The sequence below is a fragment of the Stenella coeruleoalba genome (assembly GCF_951394435.1).
Source record: "Stenella coeruleoalba genome assembly, chromosome: 12".
Classification (NCBI taxonomy): domain Eukaryota; kingdom Metazoa; phylum Chordata; class Mammalia; order Artiodactyla; family Delphinidae; genus Stenella; species Stenella coeruleoalba.
In genome coordinates, this window is record NC_137158.1 from 42,707,868 (window position 1) to 42,734,106 (window position 26,239).

The 26,239-nt window shown below is 37.0% G+C and overlaps 1 protein-coding gene across 4 annotated transcripts in view; it reads right to left on the reverse strand.

Moving 5' to 3' along the window:
- REV3L (REV3 like, DNA directed polymerase zeta catalytic subunit) overlaps positions 1-26,239 on the reverse strand; it is a 230,608-nt gene that overhangs the window by 6,959 nt on the left and 197,410 nt on the right. For all 4 annotated transcript variants that reach the window (XM_079939298.1, XM_079939295.1, XM_079939296.1 and 1 more), the window contains 6 exons: positions 19,657-19,766; positions 13,032-13,146; positions 8,831-8,968; positions 6,828-7,018; positions 5,897-6,143; positions 3,461-3,670 (listed from right to left, as the gene is read on the reverse strand). In XM_079939298.1, coding sequence (XP_079795424.1) covers positions 3,461-3,670; positions 5,897-6,143; positions 6,828-7,018; positions 8,831-8,968; positions 13,032-13,146; positions 19,657-19,766 — 1,011 coding nt within the window. The remainder of the gene's footprint in view (positions 1-3,460; positions 3,671-5,896; positions 6,144-6,827; positions 7,019-8,830; positions 8,969-13,031; positions 13,147-19,656; positions 19,767-26,239) is intronic.

Here is a 26,239-nt window from a genome sequence, read left to right on the forward strand (position 1 = left end):
AAAGGCTACTAGTGAGGGCCCCAAGGGTCAAGAAAATATATGCTGATTTTTTATGTGAATAGTGTATCCAAGTGATTAAAAAAAGGGATAGCAAATAGCAGCTACCATACTAACCTTTTAAGAGAGAAATCAGATCTGCTCCACTTAATTCTCTGATCTGTATCTAACAGCTTCTGTTTTAAAGGTCTCACAGGGCAAACAATTTTTGTTCTTTGCGCCAGTATCTTCCAGTCAATTGAAAGGCCCATTTTTCTGAGCACGCTGGTTACTGTACCAGTATTATGATACTGCCACAAGCAAACTACTGAGAGCCCTGTGCTTCAGCATGCTCTCTTGAAGAGTAAGTGTGCTGCTGTTCTACTTTGAAGACTTTCACTAATTAGATCTCTGCCAAGAGACTCAAACCTACTCCCAAATATGGAATGTCTGCACTGCAGCTCTATGTACTGCAGCTACGTTCAGGTGCCAGGACAAACTGATAAATATTTATGCACTTGCTGTGCTTGCCTGATAAATAAACCAGGATGGAATTACTTGCCTCACTAAATTTAACTCAATGTTTAGTTTCAAGATCCTTTACTGGTGATTTAAACCCCGAGCAGCTTACGTTTAAAACTTTAAACACCACAACCTGGAAACTTACATTTTAGCAAACGTAAAACAAAAACTGCTTTAATATTTAATGATTCTTTTTGCTATCCTTTGGCTTACTTTCTTGTTTTTTAAAAAATTTTCAGTCAGATGCTTAAGTTCATTTTTTATTAAAAGTGTTTAAGTTGCTGAATTTTTCTTTGAGATCTGCTATGGTTGTCTAGAATTTATATGTGTTGTTTGTTTAACAGGGAGTGTTAAAATTTCCAAGTAGAAGGATCATTTTGTTTTCTGAGTTTATAATTAACTTACTAGCTTTATAGAATTGTATTGATAAAATGCTTGTAATATTTCAACTTTCTGAAGTTTATTAAGGTTTTCTTTATAGACTAAAATATGTTCAATTTTTTAACATTCCATAAACAGTTGAAAAGAAGGTGTAGTCTCTAATGTTGGATAAGGTCTATCTTATAATGTTGTGTAGATCTTTAATAATTGTACTGATTTCTGATCACTTGACTGGTCTTGGGCTGAGAGGTGTATCAAATCTATTACTAATGTTTCTGACAATTTCTCATTTTATCTCCTGTAATTTCTGCTTTATGAAAATTCCTACAGATTATTTAGTGCACAGGAGACACACATTTTAATCCTCTTAGGAAAAAAAACAATCCTAAAGTTAAAATATCCCTTTAAAGATGATGAACCATCCTTATTTTAAACAGCGTTACTTTTAAAACTGCATTTTTATAAGAAATAAGACCTAATATTGAAGGAAGGTTGTGGTTAAATTGATGGCACCAACTAGCATAGTGCATGTTGCTGGGGACAGAAGACAGTAAGGTCCAGGGAAGAGGCCACTCACAGCCTCTGACGTCAGTGGAGCTCTGGAGGTCCTGCCCATGTTTGCACCTTGTACTAGATGCCAACTAGGGAATTTTCTATGAGGGCTAGTTGCTGCCATTGGGGTAGTAACCTAAAAAAAACAGAAGCTGGGGTCACCCAGTGACTAGTGGTTGTACTAACCAGAACCACTAGTACAAAGTGGTACAAAAACTGGGACAGAGTGGCTGCAAATTGCTTGGCAATCACTCCAATGACTTACTGCTGCTTTAACTGTGCATTCAGCAAGAAGCTGTTTCTTCATTTAATACATGTGTACGACCCACCATGGGCTGGACTCTGTGCTAGGCACAGCCAACTCAGCAAGGGAAGGGCAGGGCCTCTGCCCTCACTGGGCTCACTTTCTCTTCGGTGGGGAAGCTCGAGCTAGTGTTGAGAATGGACAGGATGGCGGGGGATCAGGGTAGGAGGCTGTTGCAGGAGTCTGGGGAGAGATAATGGTGGTTGGACTAGGATGGTAACATAAGGGAAGGAGAAGTGAGCGTACTTAACAACTATTTAGGAGAGGGAAAAGCCACTTTATCATTTCAGTAAGCTAGGCTTCTGTGGTTGCATCAAAATAATCATACCTTGAGATCTTACTGTCCTTAATGAAATCTGTTTAATGCATTCTGGATGACTGGCTATACACTATACAACTTAAGAGTTTTCTGCCAGTGCAGAATAGCAGCTAGAATGGTGCAGAAGAAAGTGTCTACTTTACCAGTCCTTAATCATCCTTCTATTCTAAGAGCCTAGTCTCTCAAGAGATGGTTTCTCTCCCTTTTCAACTGTGTGGCAGCTAGGTTGTCCTCCTAGGAGGTTGTGGATACTCTGACTTGGTTCAGAAGCCTTTTTACCTTGAGGGGCATGGTGTAGAACCTGGCCTTTACATAGGTGGTTGGATTACATTAGGCATATGAACAGACGAGCTGCCAGGAGTGGTCGTTTAGAATTCACAATGATAGAGCTAGATAGGACCTAGGAAAGAGCATCAACCCACATTCTGAGAAAACTGGGGCCAGAGGACATGGCCAGTACTATGAAGTCCAGACTGGAATCCTGATGTTCTTATTATCAGCTTGATTCATTTTCCACTATATCACACTGCCTTTCAATTATCTGGTTGGTTTTAAAACACTCCAATAATAACCTTATATATTGCTCTTCTAAAGACAAAACAAACAAACTCCACCTCAAAATTGTTACTCTCTCGCCTGAAAGCTAAAATTGCAACTTGAAACATGATGCTATAAGAAGATATAATCAGTCCTTTAAGAAATATACTACTTTAAAAAAATGTGCTATAATATTTTTTCCTTTCGATTTAATTTTCTAACTTATTTCAAGAGATTCCTATTGTTTATTTCTGCTGGAATTCCACATTTGAAAAATTATCTCTGCATTTTATGTCTGTATTTTATGTCTGTATCCCGTCTCGGCTGCTTATTACCAGTGGAACATGGGGCAAATTACTTAATCCCTCTGTGTCAGTTTACTCATCTGTAAGAGGGCCTAGAACAGCCAGCCTCTGGCAGATAGGAAGATTAAATCATGTTAACTGTTAATTTTCTATCTTGACTCTCAGAATTGCAAACCTTCCAAGTTTACTAGCAATTCTCTAGGAAAACCAGATTTTTATGAGAATGGTAAGTAGATATGGTAGACAAAGCAATTAGTACTTTTCTTTCTTTTTTAGAAATACTATTATAAAAGAAATTGGGTGGCTGGACATTGTAGTTCTATGGTTCTAATAAACATAATACACTATTCTATAAAAACAAAAACTAAATTATAAAACAAATTTAGCCATTTTTAATAGTTTAGTTCAATTATGATATTTTTAGGAAGTTTATTAACTTAGAATCCTTATTCCACTTTCACACTAGAGTTTCACACCTTACACTACACCTCCCTCAAGAGTTGACTACATTTCCGTGAAGAATCAGATTGCTTGGGATTCTGGGTCTTTTGAACAAGGTTGTACCTTTACAAGTTGCTCCTGCTGACGTTCCAACTCTCGAATTTCTTGGTTAAGGATGACTGCAACATGCTGAGGTTGGCTGCGACAGTTACTACAGATGCCGTGCTGAGTCAGGTCATCACACACAGGGCAGTGTAAGGTAGTAAAGTATTGTGAGATAGTGCCTTTCCGCCCTTCAGGTTCACTTCGAGAGGAGCTGGTGGCTTTCTGGATCTATAAAAACAACAGTTCAGAAAAATATCAATTCAGAAATAAGTCTGAGCCAGCTTCATAGCAGAGTGGCTATTCTCATGCTAATTACAGGTTTACTAAGGCATTATTTCATTTGTTCAACAAATACTGAATAGCTACTATATGTCAGGCACTGTTCTAGACAATGGGGCTATAGAAAAGAACAAAGTTGTTCCTTTACACTTTAATATCATCAGATAATATTGTTTTGTTTTCGTTTTTTGGGAAAAAAAAAGTCTCAAGAGGCACAAACTTCCAGTTATAAAATAAGTAAGTCATTGGGATATAATATACAGAATAGGAAATATAGTCACTAATATTATAATAAACTTAAATGGTAACAGATAACTAGACTTTATCATGGTGATCATCTCAATGTATATAAATGTCAAACCACTATGTCGTACACTTGAAACTAATACCAGATTGTATGTCAATTATACTTCAATAAAAAAGAAAAATAGTCTCCTGTCACTCGGTTTTTTTTTTAATTTATTTATTTTTGGCTGTGTTGGGTCTTTGTTGCTGCGCACGGGCTTTCTCTAGTTGTGGTGAGTGGGGGCTACTCTTCCTTGCAGTGCGTGGGCTTCTTACTGCGGTGGCTTCTCTTGTTGTGGAGCACAGGCTCTAGGTGCTCAGGCTTCAGTAGTTGTGGTGCATGGGCTTGGTTGCTCCGCAGCATGTGGGATCTTCCCGGACCAGGGATCAAACCCATGTCCCGTGCGTTGGCAGGCGGATTCTCAACCACTGCGCCACCAGGGAAATCCCTGTCACTCAGTTTTCTGGTTGAGATATGTAGATGTATGAGATCATATGGGGGCAGTGGAGATCACAGAGGGCAGAGGAAGAAATCCAGGTTAAGAGTAGATACTGTTTAAGGCTGCGCAATTTGGGCCATGGCAGCAAGGTAAGTGGAAGGTTAAAAATAACTTGTTAGGCAGTAAGGTGCAAAATTCAAGTAAAAGTAAACCTGGAACATTTCAAATGAAATTAGATACATGTTCCCTAATCATTCCTCATTTGAAGTAATACTGGTTTCAGAGATGTCTTCTGATACTCTTTTTCACACTGAAATAACATCATCTTACAATCATACCCTTGGTGTACTCCCTTGCTGTCTTATAAGTCACTCTGCATAAAAGTTATTAGGTCAGCCTTTTATAAATGCCATTGTTTTAACATTCTTGCTGGTGATGAAATGAAAAATAGTAATAGCTTTGTGGCCTAGAGCCAGGACACAGCATTACAGATGTTGGCCAGCACAGATTCTCTGAAGCACAGCTTCAACCTCAGTTTCCCAGCTTATTCTTTTCCTTGAGGCCTTAAGTGCTCACTGAGAAAGTAAAAATAATTTAATTATCAACTTTTATCAGTTTTCCTGCATACCCTCAGCCTTTCATAGTCAGAGCAAATGACAGCAGATCTAATTCTAAACATCAGATAACAACTGCTACTCTCCTAGAGTAATGTATCCCAGATTATTACAGAACCACAAATCGTTCCTTCAGGCTTTTAATGGGTAAACTAAGAAAAAAAGAGTTCAAGCAAAACTCCCTTTGGTAAGATTCCACATTGCATGTTTTACTTTAGTAAAGTGCTATTTTAACATTATTTCCTTAGTCTGGTTTCTGCAGGAATATGTCTAGCTACTACATCCTATACATTTCTTAAACACCCATTTTGAAGGGATTTTTCTGCTCTCCTTTGTTCAATTTTTTTTTTTTTTTTTTTGTGGTACGCGGGCCTCTCACTGTTGTGGCCTCTCCTGTTGCGGAGCACAGGCTCCGGACACGCAGGCTCAGCAGCCATAGCTCACGGGCCCAGCTGCTCCGCAGCATGTGGGATCTTCCCGGACCGGGGCACAAACCCGCGTCCCCTGCATTGGCAGGTGGACTCTCAACCACTGCACCACCAGGGAAGCCCCTCCTTTGTTTACTTTTTATTAGCTGCTTTGAGTTATTTTATAGTTAAGTGTTTACCATTGATGTAGTTTTGGATTTAATCGTCTATAATTTGGCCAATCTGACAGAAGCTGGGAAGGTGTTTGTAGAAAACTAAACCAGAAAAATGTAGCACCTTTGTTGGTATAGGATAATAAAGCATTTGCTTTGCTCTGATAGCATGTAAATAAAATCTTTAGCTCTACTGAAAATTGTAAGTGAATTCTCTCTTTAGAGTCACAGCACAGGTACTATTTAGTAGGCTTACCCTTGGTAATTCATGATACCAGTTGAAGACATCAATACCAATAAGTGAGAAGATTCTTGCCAGGGGTGGAAGGATTTGCTTGGTGATATAGTAAGTGGCATTCAGTCTCAGAGTCGGGTCCTGCAGGACTTCCACTGGGCGCCTTACCAGCTGGATAAGTGGTACTCCAGGGGTCCCATAAATGATGACATATGGCACTCGTTCCCCAACTCGAGGCTCAGAGCGCCGATCATAAGTAAGCATTTTCCTATTTAAATCCAAATAAAATAGTCACTCCAAGACTGTCATGGAAGGCATCTTTCCAGAAAATTAAATGAGAATTAAACAATAATGAAACCATGAGAAATCAACAAGGGGAACCTTCAAGTAACTTTTTTGACAACTGTATACACTTCACTTAGTTGGCACCAAGTGGATATGCTGTGAGAGTTTAATAAAACTTACTCTGTAAATTACTGTTACATGGAGAACAATATGAGTTGGCAGATATCAACTACCTTAAATTGTTTTCTATCCCCTAAGACTAAGAATTAACTATTGTAAATCTAATAATGGAGGATAAAATTTAGCTGATTAGGTGATCTGATTCTAGAATGATACCATCTCAGTGCTTTGGTAAATGAAAATTAAGGACTACCTAGTGATTCTGATATGGGAAAAACAATCAATTCCAGCTCTGTATCAGATTACAATTTCACTAAATTTAGTTTCTTCAGGGAAGGCCAGAAGAGGAGCTCTTTCTTCTTCTTTAGAACTTGCAACGTATGGGGGTCACCCACTCACTTTAGTAAGGCTTCACGTGGGCAGGGGAATAGACAATTGTGTATCTGTGCCTGCAGACTGGGTGTCTATTAATCTACTCCAAACCATTCCAAATCCCAGGACTACACTTACTAGGTATTGGGGGTTGTGCTGTTGTGCACATCATTACCTTGTAAGTTCCAGGGCTGGCACACACGCGCCAGGTTTGTAAGAGGCACTTCCTCTGTATTCCTTTGCAAAGATAAAATCTTGTATGCTGGCCTTTCCTTCCAGAAGCTTCATACATTGTCGTTGAACATACTGTTTAATTAAACTTATATCTCTTGTTTCAAATAGCAGCTTCAGAGAACGCTCAAGTATCTTTAAAAAAAAAATGGATATGCTCATAAGGAAAAAATATCCCCCAGTATATTTCATCATTGCTGTTATACTTTGAATTACGTTAATTACTGAAACTTGCTGATCTGTCTGAACAATCTGCTATTTACAATGACTAGATAATAAAAATTATTGAAACTGGAAAATATTTTGGAGACTTTATTTAACTTGTGATTTCTAAAAATAGAGTATTATGTAGTTTGAGGAAAATCATATCGGGATGACATGCAGATGAAACATTTGCTGTGTGTGATGAGCAACACGAAACATTTAAGTTGTCTTAAGTAGCCAAGAACACTCCAGGCACAAAAAGCCAGACATCATTTCATGTATTAACCCTATTATAGAAAGGGCTGGATTCAGGTGGACAGAGAGAAGTTTAAACATAACCAAGCAGTGAAATAAAGTTAAACATCACCAAGCAGTGAAATAAAAGTCTTTTTGCCTTTTTATAGTGTCAGTAAATATATACTAACTGTGATAGAATTTTCTGTGCTGGAGTATCTCTACTAGAAAATGACTGACATGCAGTAGATTTATGCAGTGGAATGAATTTAAATTAGTTCCAGGTGAAAGCTCTGTATCTTATTCTGAGTACTGGAATCCATACATATTTATACAAGAAGTTGCTAACTTAGCCAAGGCACCATTCTTCCCTCAGAGGAAGAATGCACTGGATATCTTTTCCAGAAACTAGTATTAAAAAAATCTCAAATTTACATAATATTATATGTGACATAATAGGTTGCTATCAATCTATTATGCTTTTAATGCTCTCGTAAAACTCAGTGTATAGAGTGCTGTTCCATTTATACCATTTATTTTTGGTTTGTTATAGAAGGAATCTGGGCCTGAATAAAGAAAAAATAAATATGAGATACTATGGTTGAGAAATTTAGGTAATTTATATTACCATTGTTCAGAAATCTCCCTAACTTGTATTTGGTAACCCAAGTAAACAGAATTTCAGTTAATCTAGGATGGATTACATTACTTATGAAATTTCTCTGTTCAGTTTCCCTTCTTTATCCTGCTCCATAGCTTTTGGGTGTTGCCATATATCATCTCTAGGTGATTAGACAGGAAATTTTTATCAAGTTCAAGTGTTGTTTTTTAGCAATTGTGATAAAAGGTAAGGTGTGGGAGAAGTCAGAAACTAAGGACTTAAATAAGTTGTTTTCATTAGAAATGAAGTTCTCAAAAATCATACAGTTCCTCTTATAGTTATACATAGTCATATAGGCTATATAGTTCCTCCACCTAGATATGTGCTTAAGGATTTGTACCGGATTCTTTAGCCACTTATTTCTTTTTTAAAATTATTATTATTTTTTTTGGCTGCATTGGGTCTTCGTTGCTGCGTGTGGGCTTTTCTCTAGTTGCGGCGAACGGGGGCTACTCATTGCAAGCTTCTCATTGCAGTGGCTTCTCTTGTTGCGGAGCATGGGCTCTAGGTGCATGGGCTAAAGCAGCTGCAGCACGCAGGCTTGGGAGTTGCGGCATGCGGGGTCCTAGAGCATGCAGGCTCAGTAGTTGTGGCACATGGGCTCTAGGGAGCATGGGCTTCAGTAGTTGTGGCATGTGGGCTCAGTAGTTGTGGCTCTCAGGCTCTAGAACGCAGGCTCAGTAGTTGTGGCGCACGGGCTTAGTTGCTCCGCGGCACGTGGGATCTTCCCAGACCAGGGCTCAAACCCATGTACCCTGCATTGGCAGACGGATTCTTAACCACTGTGCCAGCAGGGAAGTCCTAGCCACTTATTTCTTAAAGATGACAACAAGATAGATAAAACTTACCTTAGAAACAGCAGGGCAGGAGTCTCTTCTGACTGTTTCTATTCCTTTTGCATCAAATACTGGGTCCTTTTGATCCAATGTTTCATACATGTAACCCACATACCTCTTTTTTGTTTGTAAGACACAGGGCAAATATACCTGTGACGAAATTAATAAAATATCTATCAATAACCATTTTTTTCCAACCATGAATATCTTATTTTTATATGCCTTTTTCTCTCTTTAACCAGATGTCAATTATAAAAAATTCTAAATGTGGCTTAGGGCCCAACGAATTCATAATACAAAATGAGACAACACTTGCAGGTAAAAACACACAAAGTGAGTTGTTCTACTTCCTCACCACACACCCACTCCTTTACTTGCACTATCAATTTTGCTCCTTCCTCAGCTGATACTGCTCTCTCAAAGTCTTCAATCATATCTTTTCAAACAATTTAAAAAATGACTTTAAGTAACACCTACTACATGGTACAAATTAAAAAGTTATAAGAGAATATACAATGAAAAGTCTACCTTCCCCTCCACAGAGGCATCCTGTTATTGATTTCCTGTATATTCTTCCAGAAATATTCTATCTAAGTACATGTACTTATATACATAAGGGTAGCTTACCTTCCACATCACTCTGTACTTTGCTTATTTCATTTAATAACTTATCTTGGAGAGCATTCCATCCTGTACAAGAAAGCTCATTTTGTTTTGTAGCTACATAGCAGTCCACTTTATGAAGGTATAATAATTTTTGTAACCAGTTACCTACTATGGGTTATTTAGGATGTTTCCAATCTTTTGGAGTTACAAATAGTGTTCCAGTGAACAACCGTGCATGGATAAATCTGCAGGATAAATACCTTGAATTGGAATTCCTGGATGAATGGGTGTGTGTCCCCACCCCTTTTTATGTTACCACATTGGTCCTTTCCTCTGCCCCAAAGCTGTATCAGTAATCACACTAAATGTAAGTGGTGTAAAAAGTGTAAAAATGGTGTAGAAAGTGTAAAAATTGGTGTAAAAAATGTAACTTGTAAAAGGCAGAAATGATCAGATTAGATCCCATCAAAAAGATACAACAATATGCTTTCTACTAGAAATCCACTTTAAATATAAGGACATAGAAAGGTTAGAAAAAAGATACACTTGTTAATACTAATCAAAACAAAGCTGTTGTGGCTATATTAATATCAGAAAAAGTAGATTTCCAGATAAGGAATATTATCAAAGATAAAAGTATCAATTTGTCAAGAAGATACATAACCATAAATGTATATGCACCTAATAAGAAAACTTCAAAATGCATGAAATAGAAACTGGCAGAACTAAAAGGAGGAAACAGGCAAATCTATGATTATACTTGGAGACTTTAGCACCTCTCTTCTAGAAATTGACAGAGAATCAGTAAGATTGTTGTTGGCTTCAACAACGCTATCAGTTAACCTAAGTGACATTATAGAACATTCCACCCAATAACCAGAATACACAGGGATTTTCAAGGTCATATGGGAACATTCACTAAGAGACCATGTGCTAGACCAAACAACGAACTGTAACAAACTTAAAAGCATTGAAATTATATAGACTATGTTATTTGACCACAATGGAATTAAAATTAATAACAAAAAGATGTCTGGAATATCCTTAAAAATTTGGAACTTAACACACTTCTAAATAACCTACAGGTCATTATCACTGAAGTAAATGAATAATAATAAAAGCACAAGATACCAAATTTGAAACTAAAGTAGTGTTTTGAGAGAAATTTGTTACTGTTAAATGCTTATATTAAAATTTTTTGTTTAAAATCAATGATTCAAGTTTCTAAATTAAGACAGGAAAAGAGAAGCAAACTAAACCCAAAGTTAAGTGTAAGGAAGGAGATAATAAAGAGTGGAAATTAATTATACAGTTCTTCAGAAAGTTCTGTAAATGGATGAACCACTAGCTAGAATGATCAAGGGGGAAAAAAATGGAAAAACAAATTATCAAAAGTGAAAGGGATGTTACTAAAGATTTTACAGATATCAAAATCACAATAAGGAAGTATAAATAGTTCATGCCAATAAATTTGACAACTTAGGAGAAATGGACAAACTCCTTGACAATCACAAGTTTTAAAACTGACATGAGAAGAAAACTTGAATAATATATATTAAAGATATTTAATTTGTAATTGAAAATGCCTTCCCCGCCATAAAATTTCAGTACTAGATTGCTTCACTGATGAATTTTATCAATCATTTAAGAAAAAATTTTACACTTTTTCTTTCAGAAAGTAGAACAGGAAACACTTCCAACTCATTTTATGAGGTCAGATTTTTTTTTTTCCTGTCCCCAAACCAGACAAAGACAATACAAGAAAAAAACCAAAAAAACTACAGACTGATACTCATGAACATATGCATCACGATTCTTAACAAATGTCTGTTTTCTTTGAGAAGTTTTGCAGTTTTTGCTTTTATGTTTAGGCCTGTGATCTATCTCAGGTAAATTTTCACGTCTGGTGTTATTTTCTAAGGACACCATGCTCTTCACTTTGCCAGATAGGTTGAGTGTCCACAGCATCACACACATACTTCTAGAATAGCGCTCATCGTCGCTCTGTTTTCTAATTTTTCTTCCCTCTCTCCCTGCAATTAGAATGCTCACTCTTCAGGGCAGATACCGTATCCAAGTCCTCTCTGAATCTCTTCTAGCACAATTCTTGCTTCAGAGTAGGTGCATGATAAACATTTGGGAGTCATGTTTGATTCTCTTCTCCCTTTTTTATCTTTTCCACACCTGCTCTCCTAAATCAACCACTTTTAACTCCTGCCCATCCTTCTTTCCATTTTCTCTTGAATTGTTTATTTTCGCTAGTTTATCTCACTACTTCAGGACATACAGGTTGCAAAAGGCATCCTGTCTTGAGATTCTTCTCTTTCCAATCCATCTCCACACCACTGTGAGGCCAGTCCTCCCCAAAAAGCTCTGTCATGCTTTTGTTTGATAAACTTTCCTGAATAAAGTTTAAACACTTTAGCTTGGCATTCAAGACACTCTATAATCTGGTCTTAACTTTATTTTTCCAGACTTCTCTCCTGCTACTCTGTATTCCCATGTTGTGCGTTTCCTACTCCATATCCTTCTATATACCACTTTCTTCTGTGCAGAATGACTGCAGCACCGTGGCTGCCTATTGAAATTCTAACCATTTTCTGAGACAGAATGCAATGTATACCTCCTACATGGAGTCTCCCCATCCAGCCTAGGAGGACATAATACCTTTTCTTTGCACTCCTACAGTGCTTAGGGAGACTGCTTCCTAAGTTTACAATGAAAGATCATTTACATACATTTCTAATCTTTCCTTTTAGATTATTGGCTCTTAGAGGGCAGGACTGTGTCTCATGCTTCTTTGCATTCCACACCTCTCCTAGCTCAGTACGTTTTATACAGAAAGAACTAAATGCATATTTCATATCCAAAGTAAAGTGAAAATAGTCGAAGTTCCTGTGGCAGACTGCATTCTCCAAAGAAATAATATCTTCTATCCCACATACCCTTCTCACAGTGTGACTCTGACATTTTTCCCATTAAGAGATGGGGACCTATGTTCCCTCTCAAATCTAGACAGGCTATGATGCTATATGATTTTAAGACTAGGTCATAAAAAGCAAAATGGCTTTCATCTGGTTCTCTTTGGGATGTTCATTCCTAGAACTCAGCTATCATGCTGTGAGGAAGAACAAGTAGCCCCAGGGAAAGGCCAAGTGTAGGTGTTCCAGCTCACAGCCCCACCTGGTGTCCCAAATGGCAGCCAGCATCAACCCCCAGACATGAGAGTGAGCAAGCTTCAGGTGATTTCAGTCCTTAGCTTTCAGCTAAGGACCTAAACGTTGTGGAGCAGAGACATGCCATCCCAGCTGCACCCTTCATGAATTCCTGACCCATAAAAATCTGTAAGCTCAATAAAATGGTGCTTGTTTTACACCATTAAGTTTGGGGTTACACAGCGATAGTTAACTGGAATAGTCTTTTCATTTCTTTATATAAGACATTACAAAAAAAATTGAGAAAATTATACAAAAATAAGGGAAAAATACTTAAACACTTTCACAGACCCATATACCATTATAAAATCTGAAAATGTATTGAAAAAGTCAGAAATCTACAGAAGGTATATGAATTTTATATGTGGTTAGTAGTATTACATTTCTCTTACCTTTTCAAACTTCAATTTCACTGGTTTAGGATTGGTAGCAGTTACAGCTTCAGCAATTTCCTGACCAATCTTAAAAGACTGCTCCTTAGTGGCTCCTTTCAGTAGCACAAACATACTAAGAGGATTAAAAATAAAGTAGGGTAATGAGGAAGGCATTGTAACAAAAAAAAATCTCATCAATAGTAACTTTCCTGGATAATACTGTAAAACCAAGGAAAACCTTTTTTTCCCCCTTACTCTTCCTTATTAAGTTGCTCCCAACCTGAGTTTTCTTGTTTTGTCACACTTTCCTGTGTGCTCACAGTATATCTTGTTACAGATCTTTAAGACATCTAATGTTTCTAGTTTAGCTACACACAGAACAGCTGTCACAGCTGGCAAGAAGGTCTTGGGTCATTCCTATACATTTACAGCTTTCCATGACACACAATTATGTCAGTCACAAAATAAAAGATGATGACTATAAAGAAATGGAAAATTTACTTGTGATATGGGAGGGAATTTCCTTCCAGAACCACCCAACTTAGAAAAGAACACATGTATATTTTGTAAAATATGTTCATTGAAGAACAGTTAGAAAACACAAAAAGGCACAAAGAAAACAGCCATTTATAATCTCACCATTCAGAAAAAAGATACTAGAAGGCTTTTGTGTACATCTGTAAATCTTTTCTCATTTGGGATCACAGATCATACAGTTTGATAACTTTCTCCTTTCATTTAATGGTATATTGTGAACATTTTCCCATGTCACTTCTTTTACATTATTTTAACAGTTGTACTGTATTTCAATGTATGGATATAGTATAATTTAACCAAACCCCTACCACTGGAAATCTAAGTCATTAAATTTTTTTTCTAATATTTAATATATAATAATAACTTGGCAAGCTATGTCCTTAGAATAAATTCCTAGAAGAGGAATTTCTAGATAAGTGGTATATACTAAAAATATTTTTTGAAAGATAATGTGAAACTGAAGTCCAGAAAGATATTTCTGACATACAATCCCACCATCAGTATATGCAGGTCAAGAGGGAAGGATTTCTAATATGGATTAAAAAAAATCTAATATGAAAAATACTAAAAAATAACTGATAAAAGTACTGGGCACTTTTTCCTAATATAATCCAGCTAACTCTGTAATAGCACTTTACATTTCAGTATATACCACAATCTGAGACCAAAAGAAGTAATGGCGAATAAATATACTTAAGGAATAGAGATTATAAAGCTGATCTTCATTTATAACTTTAGTGGAAAGACATTAAATAGTAGAAATGAATACTATCTTGAAACATGGACTTTAAGATTCTTGGAGCCACATAAACCAATCTTATTATTTCTTAAATGCTTTTATATTGGACTTTCAGTCTCATTTGGATGGTTTTTTTTGAAAAGCTCTTTCTCTGCCAATATTGCAGACAGTACTTGTGTTAGAGTTTGATCTGAAAAGCTTAAGGAGTATTTATTTAATATTACTTAAGGCCTTGAAAATAAAAATTTATCAATCTGAATTAATTTTAACATAACGCACAACAAATAGGCCTTAGATAGCTAATTGTACTTTTAAGCTAGGCTATATTCTGAACCACCTAAAGCTTTTTATAATATTTTCTTTCTAGGCCCATCTGATGCTCATTATACCAGTATAGCCTTTAAAAAAACAGATTATTACAAAATTTCCTTTTGAAAGATTATTTAAAGAATCAACTTCATTGAGATATTATTTGCATATAATAAAATGAATACATTCTAAGTGTACAGTTCCATGAATGTTGACAAACGTATAGGCTTGCTATGGGCTGAACTGTGCCCCTTAAATTCATACGCTGAGAACCTTAACCCCCATTGTGAATGTGACTGTATTTGGAGATAGGGCCTTTAAAGAAATGATTAAGTTAAAATGATGCTCTAATTTAGGTGGTTAGGGTGAGCCTAATCTGGTGTCTTTATAAGAGGAAATTACACAAAGAAACACCAAGAATGTACATGAACAGAAGAAAGATCATGTGAGCACAGCTAATCAAGCTAACGCCTTGATCTTGGACTTCAAACCTCCAGAACTGTGAGAAAATAAATTTCTGTGCTTAAGCCACCAAATCTGTGACAGCCCTAGAAAATTAATATATTTGTGTAACTACCACTGGAATCAAGATATAGGGACATTTTCATGACCCCATAAAGTTCCCTTGTACTCCTTTGCAATAATTCTCCACTCCACTCCCAGCAACACATGACCAGCTTTCAATTACTATAGATTAGTTTTGTCTTTCAAGAATTTTATATAATATACAGTACATACTTATGTCTGGCTTCTTTCACTCAGCATATTTTTGAGATACACCCATGTTGCTAAAGTAGCAGTAACTGGTTCCTTTTTATTGCTGAATAGTACTCCATTGTATGGATATGCTACATTTGTTCATCCATTCATCTGCTGATGAACATTTGGACTGTTCGCAGTTTTGGACTATCAGAATAAAACTGCAATGAAGAGGTGCATCAAGTCTTTGTGTGGACCTAAGTTTTCATTTCTCTTAGGTAAATACCAAGGATTAGGATTGTTGAGTCATGCTAAGGGGGTATGTTTAACTTTAGATGTAAATGCCAAACTTAAAAAACAAAGATTATTATGCTTAAAATGTTCAGATGCAATAATGAATTGAAGTGCTTCTACACACATTTCTATAAAGCTCTAGAACAGAGAAACTAAGCTATGGTAATAGAAATCAGGTAAGTGGTTGCCTGGGGGTAGGGGATGAAAGTGAGAGACTGACTGCAAAGGAGCATGGCAGAACTTTCTACAGTGATAGAAATATTCTATATCTTGACTGGGGTGGCAGCTGATTACATGGGTCTATACATTTTGTATATTGAACTATGTACTTTTTTGTTAAAAATTATACCTTGATAAAGTTGATAAAAAATTAAAGGAACACATACTTTACATCTTAAAAGTTATTATAGGGTATATATTTGAGATTTTACCTAGTAGTGTTAGGGGTTTTACTTGAGTTCATCTGTGTTGTTTTGGCTAGTTTTAGTTGGAGCTAAGCTTCAAGAGAGCTGACCAGGATTAATGGAAGTTTTGGGTCACTTAACAGAATGTAGGTGACCAGCCTACGAAGAGAAAGACTGTTTTATAAGTTTCTAGGGAATTCCCTCGTGGTCCAGTTGGTTAGGACTCCATGCTTTCACTGCCAAGGGAGTGGGTTCAGTCCCTGGTCCGGGAATTAAGATCCTGCAAGCTGTGTGGCACAGCCAAAAAAAAAAAAAAGTTTCTATTTGTCTGTTACTGGTGCTTTTAATGTAGTTAAATAATGTTTATCTTTGGTTGATAGATCACATTTAAAGCAGTGATTTTTATTTCACATGGGGTGGGGAGTTAAGCGAGGATATTAGAATCACCTAGGAGGCTTTTCTCAATTATACTCAGATCAATTTCCCAAGAGATTTTTGTTCTAGTTCCCCACCACCCTTCTGCTGCCCCGGCAGTATGTGTGTTGTCAAACGTCCTTCCCTACCCTGCCTAAGAATCACTACTACAGAGAGCTTCAATAACTGATGGGAGTAGGTCTATCCCACTAGGGTGGGATAAGTATTATTATTTTTTGGATAAATATTATTGATAACCACTATTATATAGAATAATTGTTTGAACCACTACAATATAAAGATAGTCAGGGTGTTTACATTTATACCGTCTAAATGGACAATAATGCATAACTGCTCTAGAGAGAGAAACACCCTTCTAACAGAGTAATTTTGATGCTTTGCTAACCAATCTCCCTTAGCTAGACTCCAAGATTCATAAAGTCAGCAGTCCTGAAACTAGAGGGAGGCAATGGTCATTCTTCATCATGTATCAGATTTCCTTCATTCTGATGACAGCCTCAGGGAGGCTAAGTGACTTTTTTTTTTTTTTTTTTTTTTGCGGTACGCGGGCCTCCCACTGTTGCGGCCTTTCCTGTTGCGGAGCACAGGCTCCGGACGCGCAGGCTCAGCGGCCATGGCTCACGGGCCCAGCCACTCCGCGGCATGTGGAATCTTCCCGGACCGGGGCACGAACCCGTGTCCCCTGCATCGGCAGGCAGACTCTCAACCACTGCGCCACCAGGGAAGCCCTAAGCGACTTTGTTGATGGCCATGCAATCAGCTAGGAGCACAGCTAAAAAGAATCCAGATCTCACTCTTGGTTAAGAACTCTTTCCCTCCACCAAGCATACATTTATTATCCCTAGAGCAGTGCTTCTCAGTATGTTATCATTATTGTCCTCCCCCCAAAAAAGTTAAAAGTAAATTTAACAAGAGAAAGTAATTACTAAGGATTAAAATGTTGTTGGGTAGGGTTGAGCTTTGTGGGGCCAAAACCCACTGTACTTCTTTGCTCCTCGAGGACCAACTTGTGCGCTACTGGGCAGTATTATTACCATTGAGAATGCATGCCCTAGAGTGAACTGCCCTCATACAGTGTATTTCAGTAAACATTTGTTGAATGAATCAGATGGTGAATGGTAGTCAAAAGCTCTAATGATACTGCAGGGAATTCCCTGGCGGTCCAGTGGTTAGGACTCGGCGCTCTCACCGCCCAGGGCCCGGGTTGGATCCCTGGCCGGGGAACTAAAATCCCACAAGTCAGGCAGTGCAGCCAAAAAAAAAAAAAAGATACTGCAAATCTGCAAATACAATTTCTTTCTTTCTTTTTCTTCTTTTCTCTCTCTCTCTCTCCCTCTCCCTCCCTTTCTTTCTTTCTATCTATCTGTCTATCTATCCATCCATCCATCTATCCTGTGCTGTGTGGCACATGGGATCTTAGCTCCCCAACCAGGGATCAAACCTGTGCCCCCTGCATTGGGAGTGCAGAGTCTTAACCACTGGACTACCAGGGAAGTTCCTACACTTTTGATTAGAATAATAAAAACCTGTGATGTCTTATGTAGAGACATACCAATTTGTGGCTCCACTGCTAACTAGCTGGGCAATCTTAGACAAATTTCTTATTCCAGGGGAATCTGCTCTTAAGTAGCATCTGAGAATGTGCCCCTAGGGTTTTCTCCCGACCCTTTTAGGTCATGAAAACTCCTGACCTAAAAGTCCTCTTCCAGGGCTTCCCTGGTGGCGCAGTGGTTGAGAGTCCGCCTGCTGATGCAAGGGACACGGGTTCGTGCCCCAGTCTGGGAAGATCCCACATGCCGCAGAGCGGCTGGGCCCGTGAGCCATGGCCGCTGAGCCTGCGCGTCCGGAGCCTGCGCTCCGCAACGGGAGAGGCTACAACAGTGAGAGGCCCGCATACCGCAAAAAAAAAAAAAAAAAAAAAAAAAAAGTCCTCTTCCAGCTCTGACATTCTGTGTTTTTTGGTTTGTTTGAATGCCTAAAAATCTTACAGTCAGAATCATGCCAACTTCTGCTTCTGGGTGCGTGTTGTCAACTACTGATGTGTTTAAACCCTGAATTAAACTCAACAATTTAAAGTTTAACTTTCTCCTCTTCCCTAAATATTTTGTGAGGAGCTCTGCTAACAAGGTGAAAAACTATGTTCCAGTAATTTTTATTTTGCTAGACTATTCAGCAGAAGTGGTTTTACAGAGCAGTGAAATACCCAAAGTCAAAGTGAGGAGTGGCTTTTGACGGGGAACAGTAGAGACTATGGATAACTGGGGCCTGGATAACTTGAAACTATCCCCACCTGCTGATAATGAAACAGTTGGTATAGGAGGAAAGGTCTCATTCAGCATTAATATGATTATGCTGATTGTATATGCATTAAAAAACTGGAGAAGATTAAATGCTGTTTAAAGATTACCTAGAAGCTATTTTTAGTGATTAGAAGCATTATCTCTGCTTGCTCCACCGCACTGTAAAGTGATCAGAGCTCCTGAGGCAAGTGCTCTTAGAATGATCGCACTGTGACTCTAAGCGTTCAATATGAAAAAAATTTCAGACTCTAAGAAATTTGCATAATACCTATATTGTAGAAAAATTTTAGTAAGTCGTATAAATAAGATGTTACATAAATAACTGGGCCCTGAAAAATATCAAAGCAAGCAAGCAGGCTGAGGTTATTCAGGATTCAAAGGCAGTTCTATCCTTTGGATAGAATGGGCTTCAGGAAGTCTGTGAGCCTCTGGAATCAAATGGAAAATGTATCTGGACTCTGCACTGTTTATAGAAGAAGGTCAACAGATTTTGGGGCCCAGTGAAAAGTTAACCACTCACATCTTTGGCAACTGTGGTTCAAAAACAGTTTGATTATTTTAAGATATATATTTAAATTCAGAGAGCTGCAGCTATCTGAGGGATTCTTCACATTAAAAGCTGTTTCTTTAAACAGATTAGACTCCTGTGTATGCAGGTTTTACAGATCCCTATCTACTTGGCTACCTGGAGGGATGCCTTGGGAATTTTCGCACTCTGTGGCTCAGGTCATATACATTTTCTGTCTCTTAAGATCATATCTGGTAAATCAGGACCTGTGTTAACTCCAATCACAAGATCATAAGGACTGAAAAGAACTTAGGTAGAACTCTGTTTTTAGGAAGGATTACCCTTAAGCCATTCCACACACTGAAATGAGTATCTGAGGAGATGCAAGAAGACAACTACAAAACAGAAAGTTCATTACCTGTCAGTATCACCATATACAACCCTAGCACCCCATTTCTTGGTATCATTCACCAGTTTAATAGCTTGTTCCAAGGTTTCTCTGGCTTTGTGAACAATACTATCACCAACCTGTTGGTACAAACACATTGAAAATAATTTCTTAATGTAGTTTAGTATAAGACAACAGACTTTAATATATAATACTTAACTTTAATTATTAAATATTTCTAAAAATGAAACAAGGAGAAAAGAACATTAAAAAAAACAAAAATCACCAGTGCCATCATTCTTTCTACAAGTACTCAAGAAGAAAATGAGATGAATGAATAATTTAAAAGAAACCAATCAATATACAGACTTGCCTGTGAGTGTATCAGTGAGTACAATGGACTGCACTATATACATAGCTACATTTGATCCTAGAAGAAAAAGCCTTATTTATTCAAGGACTTTCTAAAATGCCTTTATAACCAACTAAGCAGGAAATTACACTATGTATGTGCATGTGTGTCTTTCAAAATTTTTCTGTTGGAGTGTTATGATCATTTTTTTCAGTATCAGTAAAGCTTATGCTGAACCTATATCTCAGTGATCGGTTATACATATTTTTTAGATGACACTAAATATTGATACAAGGAAAAATGCATAATTATATGATAGAAAATATATTACAAGGGTTCAATTTAAATCAAGTAGGCAGATATATGTCTAAGTTCTTTCATTGGTGATTGAGTTTTAACAGTGATCATGGCATAAGTTGACAAAACAAGAAGATGGTGGATCTTGACAAATATGAGAAGCAGGCCAATTATATTTCATAGTTAAAGAACTTAAGGAGACTAGTATAGCACTGCTGCTTCATTGATCAAACTCACTAAAGCTAAGGGTTGGGGAAACTGCCATTCAGCATAAATGGAACATTACTTTTTAAAGTTTTAAAATAAGAATTATGCACTTTTTCTTTTGTGTTAAGACGCAAACAGTATTTATAATGATCTTTCCCCTTTTACTGTAAAGTTTGAATTATCTGAACTAAATGCAGGATTGAATAATACTTATTTTAAAAGGCTGTTTAAAGTCATTTACACAGGAAATATTAAGTGTATGAACAAAGGAATAAATAAAACACTGACAGCAGAAACTTAATTTGGGTTTTAAATTAAGATCATGAATCCTGTTGAGACCTTTAGTGCATTAGAAAAACTTGAGAATATGAACTATAGCCTAATACATTAAAAAAAAAATCAGGTGACCTAATTGAAATTCAAGTTTGAATAAAATATTCAATCTGTCATCTTTTGCCACTTTCACACAAGATAAAAATATGTGACAGCAAATAGCTAAATGGGTGAGCCATAGAGTGTTAGAGTCCAATATGCTTTTGAGATATACACATACAAATACACACATATACTGGTCCTAAATGTCTGCCTCCTGCTGTCTAGTCTGACCCATTTAAGCTATATCTGGAAGAGTCAGAACTATTTTGCAGCTGGCCCTGAAGTCCATGCAGTATGAAGGACTTAGAGGCATGAGAGGGAGGAGCACGGGGGGGGGGGGGGGGGGGGACAGTGGGAGAGAAGGAGTGGCAATTACATTAAAACTGATTCTGCTACTTTGTGTCATAGTTCCTAATTTGAAAAACATTACAGGGCCAAGAGACTGGATTTAAAAAGAGGAAATTAATTGATTTCACAATTCAGGCAATGGTTGGGATCCTAATAAGAAAAATATTTAAAGTAAAAGTTCTCTGAAAAGAATGTTGGTAAGGATGTGGAGAGAAGGGAACCACTCCTGCACTGTTGGTGGGAATGTAAATTAGTGCAGCCATTATGGAGAACAGTATGGAGGTTCCTCAAAAAATTAAAAGTAGAACAACACATAATCCAGCAATTCCACTTCTGGGTATTTATCTGAAGGAAACAAAAACACTAACTGGAAAAGATATTTGTATCCCCATGTTCACTGCAGCATTATTTATAATAGCCAAGACATGGAAACAAGCTAAGTGTCCACTGATGGATGAATGGATAAAGAAAATGGGGTTCATATACAATGAAATATTATTTAGCCATACAAAAGAAGGTAATCTTGCCGTTTGCAACAACATGAATGGACGCTGAGAGTATTATGCTTAGTGAAGTAAGACAGAGAAAGACAAATACTTTATGATCTCACTTATATGTGGGATCTAAAACAAAAAAACCCCCAAACCCCACTGAACTCATAGATACAGAGAACAGACTGGTGGTTGCCAGAAGCAGGAGGTGGCGGGGGGGAGGGGGGCGGAAATGGGTGAAGGTGGTCAAAGGTACCAACTTCCAGTTATACAATAAGTCTTAGAGATGTAAGGTACAGCATGGTGACTATAGTTAATAATAATATTGTACATTTTAAAGTTGCTAAGAGAGTAGATCTTAAAAGCTCTCATCACAAGAAAAAAATTTTAACTATGTGTGGTGAGGGATGTTAACTAGACTTATTGTGGTCTAAATGATATTGATCATTTTGCAATATTACAAATATTGAATCATTATGTTGTATATTTGAAACTAATATAATGTGTTATATCAATTATATCTCACAAAAAAAGAAAGAAAAAGAGACAATGAACAGCCAGTTGAAAAAGTTGTCAGATATACATGTATGTGTATATACAGCTTTATCATGAACAGTAAATAGTTTAGGAGAAAAATGTGAAGACATAAAATTTTTAATTTATGGAATAAACACATCGGTGACAGTGTTGAGCTGAGACAGAGACATTAACCTACAACTATTAGCTACATTACTCATTCTCTGCATTCTTACAGGAATTCTTGCTTACAAAGTCTTGTCCTTCTCTTTGATAGTCTAGATCTAGCATATTTTATGTGATCTTGGTGGTACTGTCAAATATTTTTGATTGTGTGTTCATTGAAGGAAAGCACACGGCCATAGTCAGTAGTCTATTTGCCTTTAAAGACAGTAGCTTCCATTTTGACTCCACTGGAGCTAACTTGTGACATGTTCACGAGAGACCCTTTCTGTGATGCTGACAGCTTTTTCCACTAATGACTTCATAAATAAGTTAACATTATTAAATTGTGATGTTGGCATGTAAAGAAGGGCCAAATGCAAGCTTGCAGTCATTAACCTCAGAATATCTGAAAAGTCCAGGGTCAAGGAGGCAGATGTTGCTTGGCATTCAGTTTTCAACATGTTAGGTAGTAGCGTACTTCCTGGCAGAACTCCACTCCTCAACTTCTACTGCCAGATCAAAACCCCCAAATTCTTATTCTAAGGTTAGGATATATATATATATACACATACATACACACACACAATATATATATACACATACACACACGCACACATATATATATATATTTTTTTTTGGCGGTACGCGGGCCTCTCACTGCTGTGGCCTCTCCTGTTGTGGAGTGCAGGCTCCAGACGCGCAGGCTCAGCGGCCATGGCTCACAGGCCCATGAGGGATGTGGGATCTTCCCGGACCGGGGCACGAACTCGTGTCCCCTGCATCAGCAGATGGACTCCCAACCACTGCACCACTAGGGAAGCCCTAGATTCATGTTTTTTTGCATGTGGATGTCCAGTTATTCCAGCGCCATTTGTTGAAAACACTGTCTTTGCTCTACTGTATTGCCTTTGCTCCTCTGATAAAGATCAGTTGACTATATTTATGTGGGTCTATTTTTGGAATCTCTATTCTGTTCCATTGATCTGCTTGTCTATTCTTTTGCCAATACTGCACTGCCTTGACTACTGTAGCTTTACAGTAAGTCAGTCCTCTGACTTTATTCTTCTGTAATACTATGTTGGCTATTCTTGAGTCTTTTACCTCTTCATGTAAACTTTTTTTTTTTGGCCGAGTAGCTTGTGGGATCTCAGTTCCCCAACCAGGGATTGAACCCAGGCTACAGCAGTGAAAGCCCCAAATCCTAACCACTAGGCCACCAGGGAATTCCCATTCATGTAAACTTTAGGATCAGTCTGTCAATATCAAAAAAATAACTTGCTGGGATTTTGACTGTGATTGCATTGAATCTGTATGTCAATTTGGGATGAACTAACATCTTGACAATACTGAGTCATCTTAACCATGAACGTGGAATATCTTTCCATTTATTTAGTTCTTTGATTTCTTTCATCAGTGTTTCGGGATTTTCCTCATATAGATCTGGTACATATTTTGTTAGGTTTATACCGAAGTATTTCATTTTGGGGGGTGCTAATATAAATGGTATTGTGTTTTTAATTTCAAATGCCACTTGTTCACTGCTGGTATACACTGTGTATTAACCTTGTATCCTGCAGCTCTGCTACATGATCGCTTATTAGTTCCAGGAGGGTTTTTTTGTGCATCATTTTTTTGGGATTTTCTACATAGAGGATTATGTCATCTGGAAACAAAGACAGTTTTACCTTCCTTTCCAATCTGCATACCTTTTTTTTTAAAGGTTTATTATTTATTGTATTGGCCGCATGGCACAGCACGTGGGATCATAGTGCCCCAACCAAGGATCGAACTTGCACCCCCTACATTGGAATTGTGGAGTCTTAACCACTGGACTGCCAGGGAAGTCTCCCAATCTGCATACCTTTTATTTCCTTTTGCCTGTTTTATTGCATTAGCCAGGACTTCTAGTATGATGGTGAAAAACAGTGATGAGTTGGGACATCCTTGTCTTGTTCTTGACCTTAGTGAGAAAGCTTCAAGTTTCTCATAGTTAAGTATAACGTGAGCCGTAGGTTTTTTGGTGGATATTCTCCATCAAACTGACAAAGTTCTCCTCTATTCCTAGTCTCCTGTGAGTTTGTATCATGAATGGGTTTTGGGTTTTGTTAAGTGCCTTTTCTGTATGTTAACATGATCATGTGATTTTTCTTACTTAACCTGAATGTGATATGATGGCTCTCAGCTGGTTTTTCAGTGTTGAACCAACCTTGCATACTTGGAATAAATCTCACTTGGTTGTGGTGTACAACTGTTTTTATACATTTTTGGATCTGATTTGCTAATATTCATTGAGGATTTTTACATCTATGTTCATGAGAGACATTGATATGTAGTTTTCTTATAATGTCTTTGTCTGGTTTTGGTATTAGGGTAATTAGAATGAGTTAGAAAGTACTCCTTCTGCTTGCATCTTCTGAAAGAGACTGTAGAGAGATGGTATAATTCTTCCATAAATGTTTGGTAGAATTTAACAGTGAACCCATCTGGGTCTGATGCTTTCTGTTTTAGAAGGCTATTAATTAATGATTCAATTTCTTTGATATAGGCCTACTCAGACTGCCTATTTCTTCTTGTACAAGTTTTGGCAGATTATGTCTTTCAAGTAATTGGTTCACTCCATCTAGGTTATCAAATTTGTGTGCATAATATTCTTTTATTGTCCTTTTAATGTCCATGGAAACTGAAGTGATATCCCCTCTTTTGTTTCTGATATTTGCAATTTGTGTACTCTTTTCTTTTTTTTTCTTTTCCTAGTTAGGCTGGCTAGAGATTTATTGATTTTATTGATCTTTTCAAAAGACCAGCTTTGGGGTTCTTTGAAAACATGAAATCAATTGAGAAAATCAATTTCACTGATTTCTGCTGTAATTTTTATTACTTCTTTTCTTCTGCTTGCTTTGGATTTAATTTGTTCTTTTTCTGGTTTCCTAAGGTAAAAGCTTACTTGATGATTGTTTTTAGGTCTTTTTCCCACTAATATATGCATTCAATCTATAAATTTCCTAAGTACTGTTTTTGCTGACTTCCACAAATTGTGATAAGCTGTGTTTTCATTTTCATTTAGTTCAAAATATTTAAAAACTTCTCTTGAGATTTTTTTTCTTTGACCCATGTGTTATTTAGAAATATGCTGCTTAATCTTTAAGTATTTGGGGGATTTTCCAGCTATCTTTCTGTTACTGATTTCTAGTTTAATTCCATTGTGATCTGAAAGCAGATATTGTATGATTTATTCTTTTAAAGTTGTTAAAGTGCTTTATGGCCCAGAATGTGGTCTATCTTGGTGCATGTTCCATGTGAGCTTGAGAAGAATATGTATTCAGCTGTTGTTGGATGAAGTAGTCTATAAATGTCCATTATATCCAGTTGATTATGTTGTTCAACTATGTCCTTCCTGATTTTATTTTCTATGTGTTGCCTTTGTTTTTGTTCCTATTTTTATTTTCCACTCTTACTGCCTTTTGTGGTTTTGACTGTTTTATATGATTCTTTTTTCTCTCCTTCTTACACATTAGTTGTATTTTTTTTAACTTTTTATAGTGGTTGCCCCAAATTTTGCAATATTTATATTTACTTAAAATATACCACTTTCAAAACACTATACCACTTCATAGGTAGTGTGGGTACTTTATAATAAAATAATCCTAATCCCTTCCTCCCATTCCTTGTACCATTTGTTATTCATTTTACTTATATATACATGTATATAAACATAATCAAATACACTGTTGCTATTATTATTTTGAACAAATTGTTAATTGTTAGATCAATTAAGAATAAGAAAAATAAAAGTGTTTATTTTACCTTTACTTATTCCTTCTCTGATGCTCTTCCATTCTTTTGTATTGATATAGGTTTCTGA